At 28.4% G+C, this 15,706-nt stretch overlaps 1 protein-coding gene across 1 annotated transcript; it reads right to left on the bottom strand.

The window, feature by feature from the left end:
* Window positions 1–6,962: 6,962 nt before the first annotated feature.
* On the bottom strand, window positions 6,963–10,176 carry LOC105122204 (YCF36, putative (DUF1230)). Its single transcript, XM_011021176.1, has 4 exons — window positions 9,634–10,176; window positions 9,377–9,405; window positions 8,146–8,202; window positions 6,963–7,411 (listed from the first exon to the last, which is right to left on the bottom strand). The coding sequence occupies exons 1-4, from the start codon at window positions 10,100–10,102 to the stop codon at window positions 7,187–7,189; spliced, it is 780 nt and encodes a 259-aa protein (XP_011019478.1). The 5' UTR covers window positions 10,103–10,176; the 3' UTR covers window positions 6,963–7,186.
* Between the last annotated feature and the right edge of the window lie 5,530 nt (window positions 10,177–15,706).

The following is a 15,706-nucleotide window of genomic DNA, read 5'->3' as shown; positions in this document are numbered from 1 at the left end:
CACCCTAATTACTTTTTACTCCATCCTTTTCCTACCTTGGTTCTTCTTCTTCTTCTTCTTACCTTCCATCCATTTAGAAGATTTTCAAAAGTAGCCTGCAGTAAAATAAATCAAGCGAAATTAGATTTTGTTTCTTCCGAGTCACATGATTGTGCTCCTTGAGCATCTATCCAGGGAAAAGAAATGGATGTAAACTCCATTTTTGAGAAGAACATGAAAAATTGAGAAATCATTTTTTTAATTGAATATTATTTAGGATTGAAATCATTTTTTATGAAATTCAATATTATTTAGGATTGAAATCATTTTTTTTTCACGGGTTATCTTTGTTAATTGAATCCAAATCAATAAAATATGATGAGTGGTTATGAATTTAGAATACAATTTTTTTATTAACAACGCATTTGTATTGTTGCTTACAATTTTTTTATGTTTGTCTAGTAGAATAATAAAAAATAAATTGAAAAACAGTTTTTAATATTTAATTATATAATATTTTATTTTTTAAAATTTATTAAAATAATCCTTTCCTAACGACAAACAAATACAAGAAAGTTTGGAAAGTGATTTCACAGAAACCACTTTTCGGAAAACAAATACATCAAAAAAAAAAAACATGTTTTTGAAAACTAAACCAAATTTTTTTAACTGAAACGTGTTTTCTGTTGATCGAAAAATATTTTTCATTGACTAGAAAGTGTTTTTCATTGATCAACTTTTCTAGTAACAAACAAACACATGAAAGTTTGGAAAATGGTTTCTCAAAAACTACTTTCTGAAAAAAAAAACATGGTCTAAATCAGGAAAAAAGAAAAAAAAAATAGGAATAAGGGGAATGAAAGTGACTCGAGATTCATATTACTACTTATTAATATAGTGATTTCGCAGAATTGCATCTAAGCTTATGAAAACCTTCAAACTACCTATTAGAGATAAGTTATTCTTTTAAATATGATATATATGATTGTTTTTTATAAATTATATTGGTTATGTTACAGTAAAATTATATATTTAATCCTAAAAATAAAATAATTTAACATTTAGAATTCGACGATATTTTTATATTTTTAATTTTTAAAATAATGTAATTATTTTTATGCTCATGAAGAAAAAACCAACAAAACTCTCACCGAGTAGTTTTTTGGTTGATTTATATTATTTTTATTGTAAATTCTAATATTATTTGGAGGCATTGTTATAAATTATATTTATTAAATATAATTTAGAAAAAACTTATTGGTGTGTGAATAGCCCCAACGTTTTTCGATCAACGAGTGAAGGGTCGTCCAACCACTAAATACTGTTTTTCAAGACAATGTTTGGAGTTCTTGACACCTTCTATAAGGTGGTGCAAATTTTAATATTCATAGTGGTTTGATATTGTCGGTGATTTTTTTTCTTTTCTTCTTTTTCTTTGCCTAGATTTTTGCACCAGCTCCATAAAAATTAAAGATCAACCCTTTAATTTATTGATTCTTTATATTTGATTTTTTTTATTATATTTTTTATCATGAATAGTTATAAAATTGGTGTGTCTTTTAAATTTCGTTTCCCTTAATTTTTTTTTATCTTTTAAATTTGATACTCATTCTTTTAATTGCTACTTTTTGTTTAAAATCATTTTTTAAATTGATTTTAATTTACAATTTCACCCTTCTTTTTTTTCCTATCAAATTTAACCCTTATTCATTTTATTGCTGGTTTTTTTGCTTCGATGAGTTTTTAAAATTGGTTAATAATAAACTTCCTTATTGGAATTGGATCTATAGTTTTATGGGTTGCGAGTTTTTAAGATTTGACAAAGTTTAGGACATTTTTCTAGGTTTTTTTCTTTTTTTTCTAAGCTAATTTTTTTCTCATTTTATCTTTTAGTATTTATTTAATAGAATTTTTTTCTCATTTTATCCTTTAGTATTTATTCAATTAAAGACTGAATTCTTTTTTTTTTAAGCTTGCTTTACGTGGAATATTTTGTTGGCCTTGAAAATAATATATTTATCTCGAGGCTTGTTGTTTATCATTCTTTGTTGTGTTTTTTAAATAATTCTTTAATATTTTTTTTATGATACTTTCCTTCAATATTTGAAATGATTTTTTTAGTTGTTTATAATATTATATTTCTTTTTTTGTTTCATCCCTCTTTTTTGTTTTTGCAAATTTAATTCTCATTCTCCTAATTACTATTATTTTATTTAAAATAAATTTTTAAAATTATTTTTACTTGTTTGTTTTCTCTAGAATTTTCTATTTATTTTGAAAATGACCCGGGTTTTCTTGGGTTTTTTTTAATTGTTGCTCTTCATTGGGTTACTCTAGCTATTCAATGTTAAATTGATTGCAAGTTGAGCTTCTTAGGTCAACTCAGATCCAGAATTTAATGGGTTGCAAGTTTGAGACTGTTACCTAAGTCTAAAAGACTCGCATCGGTTTTATTGGGTTTTTATCTATTTTTTCATTCTTCAGGCAATGGGTGAAAGGTCGTCCAGCTATCAATCAACGTCTTTCAGAGCAGTATTTGAAAGTTTTTGATGTCTCCGACATGATAAGGAGGTGCATATTTTAATATTTATAACGGTTTGGCGTCGGCGGTGATTTCTTTTTTCTTCTTCTTCTTTCTCTTTACCTAGATTTTTGCACCAACCCCTTAAAAATTAAAGATCAACCCTTTAATTTGTTGATTCTTCAGATTTAATCTCTTTTTTATTATATTTTTTATTTTAAATAGTTTATATAATTGGTGTGTTTTTTCAAGTTTGTTCCTCTTAATTTTTTTTTTCTATCTTTCAAATTTGATACTTGTTTTTTTATTGTTATTTTTTTATTTGAAATTATTTTTTAAATTGATTTTGTTTTATAATTTCACCCTCTCTTTTTTCCTATAAAATTTAACCCTTATTTTTTTTATTGCTAGTTTTTTTTAATAATTTTTTTAAATTGATTAATAATAAACTTTTTGATTGGATCTAGATCTATAGTTTCACAGGTTGTGAATTTTTAAGATTTAACAAAGTTTATGACATTTTTTAAGGTTTTTTCCTCCTTTTTCTAAGCTAATTTTTTTCTCATTTTATTCTTTAATATTTATTCATCTAAAGACTGAATCTTTTTTTTTTTATCTTGTTTTATATGGAATTTTTTGTTGGTCTTGAAAATAATTTATATATCTCGGGGCTTGTTGTTTATCATTCTTTGTTGTGTTTGTTTCTAATAATTTTTTAAACTTTTTTTTTTCTAAAACTTTCCTTCAATATTTGAAATGATTTTTTTAGTTTTTTATAATGTTAGAATTCCTTTTCTATTTCATCCCTCTTTTTTGTTTTATCAAATTTAATTCACATTCTCTTATTTGCTATTTGTTTTGTTTGAGATAAAATTTTAAAATTATTTTTACTTGTTTGTTTTCTAGGATTTTCTACTTATTTTGAAAATGACCCAGGTTTCTTGGGTTTTTTTTAATTGTTGCTATGTGTTGGCTTACTCTGGCTATTCAATGTTAAATTGATTACAAATTAAATATTTTAATTCAACCCAATTCAAGATTTAATGGGTTGCAAGTTTGAAATCATTGCCTAGGTCTAAAAGGTTCGCACGGGTTTTCCTGGGTTCTTAACTATTTTTTCAAAGCTGGTATTTTTTTTCAATTTTATCATTCGATATTTATATTATTAGTGGTTAGACTTTGTTTTTTTCTACATTCTATATGATTTTATTAACCGTGTATTTTTAGTCATTTTCTATATTGTTTTTGCTTTGTCCATATACCAGCCTTTTTTTCTCGGTTATGTCTATGTCCCAAGTCATTTTTTTAAAATAAAATAAAACACACTTGCATTTTAAAATTACAAATTTTTTTCAATTTCATCTTCTTCCATTTTTCTTATCATTCAAATTCACCCCCGTTCATTTAATTTCAATTTGTTTTGCTTAGGATCACTTTTATTTTATTTTTACAATCCCATCCTCCATGGGTTTGTTTCTAGTAAATTTAATCTTTATTATTTTATAACTATCTTTTTTGTTTTTGCAAGTTTTTTAAATTAATATTTTTTCATGATTTTATTATTTAAAATTAAATTAGTTTGAAATTAAGCTTATTTATTCAACTTAGGTTCGAGCGTTTAGAAAGTTTCATCGGGTTTGCTTAGTTTTTTTATTTTTTAAGCTGATTTTCTTTACCTTTTTTCTTAGTGTCTTGCTTTGTTATTTATTTTTTATTTGATTTCTATAGGATTAGTTTTAGTTTTGGATTCATAACTAAAGTCACCTATTCAAAGGTTAACACAAGTTAATTTTAGTTTTTTATTTATTTATTTTATTTTTATTATTCAATATTTAACATATTAAAATTAATCTTCACGTTTTTTTTTTTTATGTGGTTTTTTTCCTACTTTCTTTTTATGGGATCATTTTAATAACATATCCATCCATTGTCATGGAGTTCATAAATTAACCAATATTAACTTGTTTATATATATATTTTGCAGTTTCACCTTGGTTATTGGTTTTCTTACATTTTGGATGGGCTAATGTTGAGTTTTTTTTCCTAATATTTGCATTTTAATAGGATTTGTGTCTTTGGTAATGTGAAAAATTGCACTATTTTGTTCACGTCAAGAATGTTCACACATTATTAAAACAATATGAATAAAAATAATTAAAAAATTAGAAGGATGTTACTCAAATTACCCGCGCTAGTCATATCAAATATTATTTTTCATGCACTGTCAACATTTTTTTTTAGTTTTTTTAAAAAACATTCTTGTAAATCGAAAAGTTTACAAGAGAAGATTTTTACTCCAATAACAGAAAACACTGTACATTGAGAATTTTTTTATAAAAAAATTAATTTTAATGGACCATAAATTTCCTCTTCTATTGGGAGACTCTGTTCATGCATAGATACGAGAAGTTCCAAGAACCTTAGCAGTCTGTTGCATCGCGAAATTCTCATCATCAGTTTAACCAATTCAAAATTAATTTATTGTTGTTATATTTTTTATTAATATTTTTTAAATTATTAATTGGTTTAACGTTTTGGCTCATAAATTATTATTTTTTATATATTTTTTTATATAAAAAACAAAATAAATAATCCACAGCAAAGCAAAGCACAGACATAAATCTACTAAGATCCTAGAACAAGGAAAAGAAAATTATAACAAGAAACAAGATGATGGTGACCTTAAAACACCAAAGCCCATGCGCTGTCCCACAAAAAGAAAGCTTACCAAACTGACCAGACAGAGCAAGAATCAAGATTTAGACACAAGCTAGCTAGGTAGGTAGGTACGTGATGGACTCATATGCGTCCTCCTCCTCCTCCTCCTCCTCGGCTGGCTTCCTCTTCCATCTGGCCCTGTTTGTCACTTCCGCCGTCGAGCTGTGCAGACAATATTCAATGTTTCCCATGACAATCGAGTGAAGAGAAGAGAGCACCATGCATGTTTCCATATTTTGTTACATCCAATGGATTGGCAACTTTGAAGAGTGGCTTAGGCAGTGTCCTGGCTTCCAGCAATCATGATGCTGTCACCGCTGTTGGTCGGGCTGCTACCCACTTTTTCTTTGAAAAAATAATGGAGAGGTCTATGCATGGAGGTTTCTAGAATGGTTTCTCCTAATTATCTTTCCTTTCACCATAACGTGACCATCCCTCTCCTTGTCTCGACTTCAACATTTATTTAAAATATTTTTTAATGATTTTGTGTTTTGTTTTTTAGAGATAGTTTTTTAGATTTTTTTCTTGATAGTTTTAATAATTCTGTTTACTTTTTTAATTCATTGCTTAATGGATTAAAATCAATATCAAATTGATATGATATGGTGAGCATCAGTACCCTGTAATTGGATTGGACTCGGTGGTGGAGGAGAAAATCAATCTAGAGAGCTGTTTTAAAGGGTTTTATGATAATTTAGTATAGAAAGGCAGTAGTTTTGTTTTTTCTCTAATTATATAAAAAATTATTTATTTATCTCTCATTGAATATTGAATTTTATGTATAATTACGTCTTAAATCTTAATTTTATAAAATTTAAAATCATACGTTTTTTACTTTTAAATACCCACTTAAAATTCATTTCATAATAGATTTAACTAAAATTATATTTTTATAAACCTATTCGTAGTTTGCGTCAAAAACATTCATTTAAAATTTTATGAATTGAAGATTTTTCTTTTTATTGATAAATGTGACACGGGGAAGTAATTTGTATACAATGAGTCGATTCATAACTCAAGATTTTAAATTTTTAGATTGAAGATGATGTCTATTAAATCCTAGCGTGTATATATCCACTAAGAAATTCTGAGACTCCTTGGATGTAGATCTTTCTAACAAGTAATAGCAGAGCCAATAATTTGCTATGCACGAGTGGATAGAATGGTGGGAGACAAGAAGAATATCTGGAGATGATACGAGTAATTTATATAAAAAAATAAACTCATGATCCAAACATCTAGAGATGATCGTATCTATACAAGCATATGTAAGCTATCGCCTACAAAGCACACAAAATGACCCACACACTCATCAGAGGTAGATCTCCCCCAAGAACTGAGGATTTATTAAGCTTAAACTGAAGAGCTAAGTGACGGCACCCCAGAGCAGAGATTCTTTTGCTAGCAGCAGCCTTGCACTTACAAGTAAGAGATGTGCCTTTGGAAATGCTAAGCACGACATGACCCCAAGCAATCCATTTCCAGTCTAGAAATTTCCTCAAAAAATTCGACCAACAGTTTGGTACTTGTTTGCTTGCGTAAATGCTTGTTTTCTACGTTTACATCTACGGGAATGGGATTGCTGAGGGTTTGGCACTGTATATATATATATGAATGGCTTTTTTAGGTGGTGCATGTGCGGAAAGAGGAGTGATCTTGTCCAGTACAGGGACTGCTCTGCTCCACTTCAAGACAGCCTGGTTCTCTATATATCCTGATAGCATGCATATTCCAGCTAAGGGGATAATAAAATTTAGTATCACTGCACCTATATAAATTGCTCGTAGTAACATCTGGTTCACTGGGAAAAATATGACCTTTTACTGTGATTATAGCAGACATGGGGAAACATGTAAAAAAACTGTACAAAAGTGGGATGTAGAATATGCTTCTGAATCTATGCAGGACCATGCAAGTGTTGACAGCTGATTTGATGCTTCATAATTCCATTATCAAAAAGAAAATGCCTCAAGATTCAGGAGGAGCAGGTTCACCACAGAATGCATCTGGCTCAAAAGACCTGGCTGAATCATCATTGTAAACTCCAGGAATAGCTCTACCCCCAGCTTCTTCAAATGGTGTGTAAGAACCCTTTTGGCCTCCCTCAATATTGATGAAGAGAACAACGCATACAAATAATGATGCTGCTAGAGTGACCAGAGTGTACTTCAATCTGCTTAGCACAGGCTTGACCTTTCACAGGAAAAGATATAAATAAATTCCGATTAGTCATGCAACAATTCCCTGAGTTTGATAGCAACATGATCCACCATCTATTTCCACATAAATCAAACATTATATCAATGAAGAGAGCTTCAGTGTCACAAAGTTAGCGACTTTTTAATAAAAAATAACAGTCGATCACCAGCATCACAGAGTGGCAGCAGCTCTCCAATATCATGACACTGCCTTGTAGCATTATAGTTATGATAAAAGATACAGCATAGCATAGGTGCTAACCTGCTTACATCATGAATCGACATATTTAATACCAGTTCAACATTTACTCTTAATTGATGGTCTTAAAGATGTTATCCTTGGTTTTAGACATGGCAAATTCATATGCAAAACAGCAATCCTGTTAGATTGAAACAGTTAAAAGATGTCATCCTTGGTTTTAGACATGGCAAATTCATATGCAAAACAGCACATTCTGTTAGATTGAAACAGCCAGAATGCTCCTGCGGTGCAGACAAGCATCAAGTTAAACCTAATAAAGAGTCCTCGCCACATTGTTTTGTGGAGTGACCAAGATGAATAATTCGATAGAAGGCACATAAAACCATTTAAGAGGTGAATAGATTAATAGCAGGCATGGTAAAACCGTTTAAAAACATTATGCTTCTCAATTACATAACAGACATTGGTCCTGCTCTCCACAATCAGGAACCAACAAAAAAATAGTCTCTTTAGAATAATTTACTTACTGAAAATGAACCAAGAAGCCGATCTCGAGCCAAAACTTCAGCTGTCTTCACCCATATCTGTGGAGGAAATTCAAATTAGTTAGGCTTCAAACTTGCATGTTTATCTCTATTAATAATGCTGCAAATGTATATATTGCAACTAAATCACAGAACTTGAAAAAGAGATTTCACCGCATTTAGTTTGCATCTTGTTACAAATGCAACATAACCCCCCCCCCCCCCAAAAAAAAAAAAAAAAATAATAATAATAATAATAATAATAATAGTAAAATCTTACAGTTTACTTTCAGAGATATTCTCTCTCACACATTATGCGCCTGCAAACTCACCATTAGTTAAACATTGAAAAAGGACAGCTCGCTTTTCATTTCTATTTTTTCCAACTCGTTCTCTATTCTTCAAAAAATGCACCCCACCAAAAATACAGGAAATTCAAATTAAAAGCCAACCGAAAGCCTGAGATAGAAGAATTAGGCAAGACCTATCTAGATGAGATCTCATCCAACAAATACAAAACTCATCAAGTGAAAAACTAGAAAAAGAGCAAATGAGATCAATTCAGCACAAAAACCATTACTACAACCCCAAAAGAAAGAATCAATGCGGGGTGTGCCACATTCTCTTTTGCAATCACCAAGTCCTCCGTGCTTTCTCTACATGCATATGCATATTATTTTATTTTTTTCAGTTTCCCTTTTACTTCTTCTCTATACTTTTCTTGTTCGCCTTTCTTAACCCAGTGGTCATCACATGAGACCTTGCGACCGTTGCAGCATAAACACTGCCATGGCCTCAACCCAGCCCTCACACAATTCCACACATAACCACAATCTTCAATCTTCATTGCCCCATCCTTCTACCATAGCATAGACCTCCGCATCACCACGACTTTAAGGTGAGATAACTTTGTGATATTCTGATCTGATGACAAAAGCTCATCTCTCAACAAAGGTTTTGGTAAATAATGGCGATGCCACAGTTGTTTCTCTCCAATGTGAATCTATTCTGACATTTCTTAAGTTGTACAAGATGACTCAAATCCTACATAGCTGTTCTTCCAAGAAAAAAAATTATTGTAGAGTTAATTAGATAACTGTTTCTCCGCTATGAGCTAATTAGTTATTATGTATCCTTTTTCTTTATCTCAATAAATTTCTCAAATTCCCTCCATAATGATACCATGCCATAAAGTCTTTCTGATAATGATTTATAACAAAACACAATCATGTACCTGACCATCATACCACCCTGTCTCTTCATCTGCAAAAAATAGAGATTAAAAACCACCCCATCAATCAAATATACCAAAAACAACAACATGATGTGCCTAAAATAGCAACCTTAACTAACTTGACATCAACCCTTCTCTCTCAAAACAAAAAAAAAATTAACTCAAAATTCAAAATTATGACTATCCCTTGAGTTTTTTTTTAAGGTTTCTAAGCAACCGAATAAAACAAGAGAAGACAGAGGAAAGAGAGAAATTACATTCAACAGTGGCACTGAGCAGTCGATTCCCAACATAAGCCCAACCCAGATACATTCTGACAACAGCAAGACTAACAACAAAAATCCCACTTGATAAAGCTGCAAGAACTGGCTTCAATGGCTCAGTTTTTGGGCCCACGGTGCCAAACCAAGCAACAGGTAGGGCGATCAGGAGAGCAAAAGAAGCACCAGTAACGAACAAACGAGAGCAGTACTCGACAATGTCACCTGAAGCCCAAGAGAAAGGGAAGGAAGTGGAGAGATTTTGGTATTCATTTATGGGTTGTTGATCGAGTGGAACAGGGCACCCTGTTTCTGGAGGAGTGTTGCTGCTTCCATTTCTGAAGGAAGACGAGGGTGTTCTTGGAAGTGTGTTTTTGTAATTGTGGTGGTGATGGTAGATAAATCTTTTCTGTGTTAGAGAGGAGAGGAGGAACGGTGATGATAGGTGGAGGAGTGGAATTGCCATGGAGGATTTCCGTTGTTTTGCTCCCTTGATCCTCCATCCAAAATTAATTGGTGGGAGATTTTCATTTTATTTTATTTTCTTTCGCCTTTTCTTTTAAATAATTGTAATTTTGTTTATTTTTACGTGTTTATCCTTTGCTAGTTGTACTATTTTCCATTGATGGCAACAGTTTCCCCTTTCTTTTTTAGTTTATTTATTATATAAGATATTAATTTCATTTACGATATAAATCATACAAATACATAACTCTGTGTTTATCAAAAACTACATGAATAATAATAATAATAATAATAATTTCATTTACGATATAAATCATACAAATGATAAGAAAATTGCATGAATAATCATATTCCTTGACATTGCAATTAGACTCTTTTTTTAATTTATGGAAAATTCAATGAAATTTCTTTTTACATCAAATACATAATCGAATTTAGTATCATTAATTTTTTTAACGAAGATGTCAACTGCTTGCAACTATAAAAACAATATTGTTTTCTTTTACCACAATGAAGTAAAAGGACATTAAAACCTTATTACAAGAAATAAAAATACTAATAAAATAATAAAAACTTGCGCTTTGAGAAATTACATAAAAATTAAAATCGTGCCTCGTAGTCATTTTCACTATTTACTCTTGGAGAGGTGCTATTTCTTTTTTTTCCAATCCGGTTCTCAAACTATCTTTTTTTTTTAATTTGATCGTTTTCTAGTAAAATTAATGACAAATTTGGTTCTAAATTGTTAAGGAAAAGCAATATTCAAAAAAAAGAATCAAAGTGAAAAACATGGGAAAACAAGTGCCCATTTAGAATTCGACATCAAAAGTTTTCTTTGGTCCACCTATTTTTTTAAGTTTCTTTACCGTCCTTTTAGTATTGATTTTTTTATCCAAAATTTTATTTTTATTTTATTTTTTAGTCCTTGGATTTAAAAAGATAATAAAGAGTAGTCCAGTTATAAAATAATATAAAAAAATCATAAGTTACAATTTTAATATCAATATTCCAGTAAAAAGAGTTCTATTATGATTTTCTTTTTCTTCCCTCAGAAAGTAAACATGAGTTTAGGAATATTTTTAAATTTAAATTGATTTTTTTAAAACTATTTTTTTTTTTACTAAATTGATGTTGTAAATGAGTTTATCTGCTATGTTTGTTTCCTGGAAAACAGTTTCCAGGAAATCACTTTCCAAACTTTCCTGTGTTTGTTTGTCATTAGGAAAGTTGGTCAACGGAAAATATTTTTCGGTCAACAAAAAACATTTTCCGGTCAACGGAAATATTTTTTAGTCAAAAAAAATTTTGCTTAATTTTCAGGAAAGTGTTTTCCTTTTTAGCTGTGTTTGTTTTCTGGAAAGTGGTTTCCGGGAAAACACTTTCCAAACTTTCTTGTGTTTGTTTGCTATTAGGAAAGTTGATGAATGGAAAGCAGTTTCCAGTCTTTTTTTCAATTTCATTATTATTCAACTTTTTAATTTGTAAGATTTATTCCTTATTATTTTAATAAACTTGAGAAAAATAAAATATTAATAAATTATTTTTCAGTTCATTTTCCATGACATAACCAAACACTGGAAAGTGTTTTCCAGTTCATTTTCCATAACACTACCAAATATCGGAAAATACTTTACTTTTCAGGAATTTATTTTCCCTGGAATTCACTTTTCAAAAAAAAATAAAATCAAACGGGGCCTTCTATATGATGTTTTAAGTGTTTATAAATAAATAAATAAATTCACATGAGTGTTTTTATTTAAGAAATTAGAGACCTTACCTTTCAGTCATTTAAGGTGACCGACAGTACAATCAAATACAAAGCATTGTTGGATTATATTTTAAAAAGAAAGTTGGGTGCCTGCCTAAATAAAATAAAAAAAAAATGTGGGCGTGCCCTTCTTGCTAGACAGGAGCAGGTACATCATGTCTAAACTCTTTTTAAAGGTTTTTATTTAAAAAAATATTTAAATTTATTTAAATAAAACAACTAAAATTTTTTTTGAGTTTTATTTCATTGAATAACATTCAGTTTTTCATTTATTTTCAAATAAAATTATGAATTTTTTTAATATTAACAGAGTTTTTTCTGCAACCCTTCATAATTATTTTTTATTTATAAAGTTTAATCAAAGTTAATTATAATTAAATGAATGAAATTATGTTTGAGATATTATTTTATTAGATATTAATATTTTAATATTTTATTTTGGATGAAATACTAGCTTTTTCTATTTAAAAAACAATTATATTATTGTACAATTACATAAAAAAATTATAGAATTCCTTGCATGCCGTGGTTGGATATTTTGTTTAAATTTAATGGCTCAAGCTTTTGTTAGCGTGCATAAAATTTTCAATTTAAATTGTTCTACACAAGTAGCATTTTCTGATTCGCCATTAAAAAAAATCTATGGTATAAATTGACACGTTACCTGTGCTTATATTTGTTTTAGGTTTTTATTAAAAGATTTGAGCCTAGTTTATATTTACTAAATGTTATTATTTATAAGCATGATAACATTTTAGAACAGTAATATGTAGTAAATATTATGTTTTTAAAATACTTTATGGCTAAACTTTAAATTTTTTTTCAATTGATCCCCTAGTTAGATTTACTTATATTATTTGGTCGACCATTTCATATAAAAATAATAATTTTATAAAGTCTTTTTAAAAATATATTTTATAAGTTAAAATATAAATCTTTGTCCATAAATTTTAGTTAAAATCTCTAAAAGTTATTGTCTACAGTAGCAATTAATTATAAAAAATTATGTGTGAATATATCATAATTAAATGAAGATTTGCCCTAAACAGATTACATGAATATTCTAGCAAATGTATTTATAGACTATTGTGATAGATTTAGGTTCAATAGGAGGTCTGGTTGCACCAAACCAAAATAGCTGCTCAAAAAATTAATAACTTTTGATCAAACTATTAAACGGTGCTTCAATTTTTATGGAATTTTTTGTAGACCAGTTTTCCTATAATAGTTATTGTATCGCTACATTGACTATCAGATCTTTAAATATAAAAAATCTTGTTGAGATCTCTTGGTTTTAGTAGTTTTGAGATTTTCCTTATTATTTTTTGAATTGATCAATGAATTAAGCTAAAAACAGCACAATTTGATCATGTTGTTCTTTAAAAGCGCTACTAAAAGTGTGACAATTCAAACTACATTGTTTTATCAATTTTTTTGAACCTATATTAATTTATTATTTTTTTGTTATTATTTTACTATGCTAATTGCTTAACTTATCCAAAATTTTGCTGATTTTTCTCATAAGAAATTACTTCCAAATCATGTAACATAATAATAAAAGAAATGATGTGGCATTAATAATTTGCTACAAAATAACTAAAAGAATAGAGATATTAAAAGAGGATTGGAATGTTATAATCAAGGTTGTTAAAATCATGATTTTACGAGTCAATATACACTTAACGTGCTAAATCATTCTGGACAACAGGTTTTGGCATGATGTCACTATATGTATTAAGGCAGCGTTTCCTCTAATTAAAGTTTTTTTATTAGTTGATTTAGATAAGAAACCAGCTATTGGTTTTATATATAAAGCAATTGATGAAGCAAAAGAGAAGATACAAGATAATTTTGATTCCGTGAAAAAAAGGTATATATCTTGTTAATTTTTATTTTAAATGTTGTCATCTATTAATATGAATGTCTTTAAAGATGCTTCGAATTGAGATATTCTTAAATGGTAATGATATTTTTTTTTTCTATATGAAATATTGTTGATGCAAGATGGACATTTCAACTTCATAGATCCTTACATGCAATAGCTTCTTATTTGAATTCTCCCTATCATTATAATCTTAATTTTAAGGTTAATGCCAATATTAAAAATGAATTATTTCAATGCTTAAAAAGGATGGTGCCTAATACAAGTGAAAGATGCAAAATTGACTTACAATTTGAATCATTCAAGAATGCAAGAGAGTTATTTGGCATTGAGGCTGCTAAAACAGTAAAAAATAAAAAAACTTCAACTCAATGATGGGATTCTTACGAGGATGAATGTCTAGAATTACAAAGATTTGTAATCCAAGTTCTAAGCTTGACTTATACTTCATTTGGATGTGAGCGTAATTGAAGTGCATTTGAAATGGTGAGTTTTTTTATTTTACATATTGAAATATTTGATAAAAATCTTATAAATTTGAATTGTTTATTTAGGTTCATACAAAACGAAGAAATCGTTTGCACCAGAGAAAAATGAAGGATATAGTATTTGTAATGTGCAATTTGAAATTGAATGATAATCAAGTCAAGTTGATGATTTTGGTATAGAAAATGATCTTTTATCTGAAGATGACTGAATAACTGAGGGAGAAATATATTCAAACTTTGATTTACTTGGTGCTATTATCAGTGCAATATGAAGAAAAATAGTAAAGAGGATAAAAGTAATGAAGAAAAAATTATTAATGATGTTGAAATGAAAAGTCATGGTACTAAAAATGATTTGAAGATTCAAATTAACGACAATTTAAAGAATCTAAAGAGTTTTGAGTTAAATAACATTGATAATATTGGTGTTGTTGGTATTAGTAGTAGCACTAATGTTTATAATATTAGTGTTGATGCTAGTAGTGATATTAATAATCCTTTTGATGCTAATAATATTAATAAATGTCAGATAAATAATGAGTAAAATAAAAATAATAAAATTTGTTTTAGTTTACATGACATACCAGCAAATTATTTATTTTAAATTTATTAATTATTAGTTAATAAAAAATTATTTTAATTATATATAAATTTTTATTTGAATCATATATTTTTAAATACTTCAACTATATATAAATTTTTATTAAGCATGTATATTAAAGTTTTTGAACTATATATATATATATTTGAAGCATTAATTTTTTTAATATATTTCAAAATTTCTTATAATTTTATGATTTATATTTACAATCCAAGTTTATTTTGTAATTTCCATGTTAAAATTACAATTATAACAATCTTCTTATATTTACAATCCAAATTTATTTTGTATTTTCTATATCATGTTTAAATTACAATTGTAACAATCTACAATTGTAACAATCTTCCAGCCCGTAACTTTAAAAAATAAATTAAAATAATATTTTTTTATATTTTAAAAATTATCTTCACATCAAAGTAATATAAAAACATTTAAAAAATTAATTTTAAGTAAAAACAAAACATTTAAATTTTGAGAAGCAGTCCCAAACAGCTCTATATTATATTTTATCCAAAAAAAAAGAAAAGGAAAGAGCTTCAATGTTGCAAATGGAACCAGCAAACATGCAGAAGCAATTTCCATCCCAGGCGAAGATTGATCAGCAAGCCATAAATACCTGTTACCGTCTAGAAGGTTATAGCTCCACATTAAAACCTGCAGATGATTACAGCATTATTTGATGAAATATTAGTAACTTAAATCTAAGCAACATGATGCGTCGAGCCCAGAACATAACTTCTGAAAAATATACATGCCCAGAACTACCTTATTCTTTTTTTCTTTTTTTTTCTCTTTTGCTTTACAATTCCGCAGGTCCACAATGATATGTTAGGATCACATGTTTACAATTCCAGAGTTGGGATTGA

The sequence above is a fragment of the Populus euphratica genome, unplaced genomic scaffold (assembly GCF_000495115.2).
Source record: "Populus euphratica unplaced genomic scaffold, PopEup_1.0 scaffold19.1, whole genome shotgun sequence".
Classification (NCBI taxonomy): Eukaryota; Viridiplantae; Streptophyta; class Magnoliopsida; order Malpighiales; family Salicaceae; genus Populus; species Populus euphratica.
Note: the sequence above shows the minus strand (reverse complement) of the source record. Positions and strands in the feature narration are given on the sequence as shown.

What these genes read in the sequence shown, in the direction of transcription:
- LOC105122204 (XM_011021176.1), bottom strand. Translation starts at nt 10,102, where the DNA reads ATGGCAATTCCACTCCTCCACCTATCATCACCGTTCCTCCTCTCCTCT. An exon ending in CAGGGTGGTATGATGGTCAG is followed by an intron (nt 8,203 to 9,376) that starts GTACATGATTGT and finishes TTTCCTCCACAG; the next exon opens with ATATGGGTGAAGACAGCTGA. An exon ending in GGCTTCTTGGTTCATTTTCA is followed by an intron (nt 7,412 to 8,145) that starts GTAAGTAAATTA and finishes TTCCTGTGAAAG; the next exon opens with GTCAAGCCTGTGCTAAGCAG.